The sequence below is a fragment of the Austrofundulus limnaeus genome, unplaced genomic scaffold (genome assembly GCF_001266775.1).
Source record: "Austrofundulus limnaeus strain Quisiro unplaced genomic scaffold, Austrofundulus_limnaeus-1.0 Scaffold224, whole genome shotgun sequence".
NCBI lineage: Eukaryota > Metazoa > Chordata > Actinopteri > Cyprinodontiformes > Rivulidae > Austrofundulus > Austrofundulus limnaeus.
The window spans coordinates 743,281-745,384 of NW_013952626.1; the positions used below are offsets into that span (position 1 = coordinate 743,281).

The following is a 2,104-nucleotide window of genomic DNA, read 5'->3' on the forward strand; positions in this document are numbered from 1 at the left end:
ATATATATTTTTAAATTTACAAAACTAAACAGCCTACAGTATTTTTTACAATCGTTATTTTACAGTTAAAATAAATGTTTATCAAATAAAGTATAATGTTACAACTAATCGGGGATCCCTTTAACGCTCTGTTAGATGATTCACAGACAGCTACAAATTAGTGATCTTTGCACCAACAACACCTGAACGGCCTGACTGTAGCCCGAGCGCAGCAGAGGGAGGAAGACTCCTGTGATGGCTACGTGGTCTCCCGGCTGGGCGAGGCGTGTGTTTTCACCTCGTGCGTACACCGTCATGCTCCTTGGAATATTGCCAACAGGCACCTGGTCACTCTGCAAAACATCAGACAARAGCTGATTAACAAATGGACTCCCACCACACGCGATCCAACAGCCTGTAGTTCCTTACRTGCTCCTGAATACGCAGCTCCTGGAATTTGACAAATTTGGAGCCTCTGGTTTGCAGGTAGAGCCGGCCTCCGGATTTGTTGGTGACGCACTCTTGGCTGGGACACATGACGAGGGGCATGAAGGTGGGAGACTGGATCTGAAGACCGCAAAGGAAGGAYGATGAGACTGGAGTAATAACCCTAAAATATTCAAAAATGCTTTAATAGCTAATTAAATCTCACTGGTTGGTAGGTTTCAGCGCCACACTGGTCACACGTGTACGTAGCCACAGCCATCATGGGTTTCACCTCGGTGGCRCGAGTCACGATGCCTCGAACTGTGACCAGGTGGCCGATGCTTTCAGCCCGAATGTCRCGTACCACTTTGGGTTTCGAGGTGCTGGGTGGTTTGAAGTAAAGCTCACTGCAGAAACAAGACAGTTTATGAGAAATGTGTGCACAGGGTTCCTACAGTTTAGGCAAGTGACATTTAAGACTTTTTTTAAAATGCCAAGTGAAATCAAATTTAAGACCAATTTCACAAACACAAATGACAAAATAACAAAAACAACAGAAACTCRTGAATCAAAGTACTTTTGGTTGAATTATTCAAATACTGCTAAYAGACCAATTGTTTTTATCCCTGTCTGTTTTTTTGTCAAATATAGCAAAAACATCCTTTCAATCAGTTTTAAACCTAATTTAATTCCTGAAAATCATCTAACAACCCAAAATTTGTAGTTTTAGGACCCACAGTGAGTTCTCAACCCCTGCTGGCTATAGATAAAATGTTAAAGTGCCTGTGACATCAAGGTTTTGTAAGAAATATGAATGCATTTTTGGAAAGGCAACATTATAAACGTATTATAAACGAATGTCACATTGCTCAGATGGACAGTTGCTGAGATATTTGCATATGAAGTAACAGGAAGTGATGTCAAAGGGGAATGTCTGTGAGTATTTCAGTCAACACTTATTACAGTCATCTTAATTACAATGTGTTACATTTTTAAGACTTCTGAAGATTGATTYAAGACATTTTAAGGCTAATTAAGGCCTTATTTTCAAATTGATGAATTCAGGGCCTTTAAAGACTTTTAAGGATCCACGGGAACCCTGCTGTAAACAAAAAGATAAAGAAAAAAAAACCTCGTAATCTGACTACATACAATCTTCTCATGAGCTCAGGTGGGTACTGGTTACGGGCATCTCTGGTGTCAGCTGGATCACGGCCCCTTTGTTCCATCATCAACCGGTGCTCAATGTACACGTCCAAAGAATCTTTGGCCACAATCTAAAAAAAAAAAAGACATTACTTTTAACAAATAAGAAATTTTACAYTGAATGTTAGAAGCAGAAAATATCCACTAAAATAAAACTCTCCGTACGTCTTTCTCTTTGTATTCCGGCAGCAGCTCGTGCACGGCGTCAGCGAACAGGCCAACGTAGCGTTTAGCATTTTCACAGACGCTCTCGACCAGCTCGGGGTCTTCTTCGGCCACATCATCCAGCTCAACAAAGAGAGACACCTGTTCTCGGTGGGCCAGTGCAACCTGCACACATAAACTAATAATTAGACAAATCTCAAACACACCCTTTGTGAGCACGTACTAGGGTTGGGCATAATCGTGTCGTGTGCAATTAATCGTCAGAAAAACAATCGATTACTTTTTGGCACTTGACGATTAATACGATTAATGCCACCAGGCAGAGTCC

At 41.3% G+C, this 2,104-nt stretch overlaps 1 protein-coding gene across 1 annotated transcript in view; it reads right to left on the bottom strand.

Annotated features, from left to right (window-relative positions):
- mcm7 (minichromosome maintenance complex component 7) overlaps positions 1-2,104 on the bottom strand; it is a gene marked incomplete in the record, with an annotated part of 10,607 nt that overhangs the window by 5,210 nt on the left and 3,293 nt on the right. Inside the window, 4 exon segments of the mRNA XM_014019603.1 lie at positions 410-546; positions 632-812; positions 1,558-1,682; positions 1,777-1,941. Coding sequence (XP_013875057.1) covers positions 410-546; positions 632-812; positions 1,558-1,682; positions 1,777-1,941 — 608 coding nt within the window.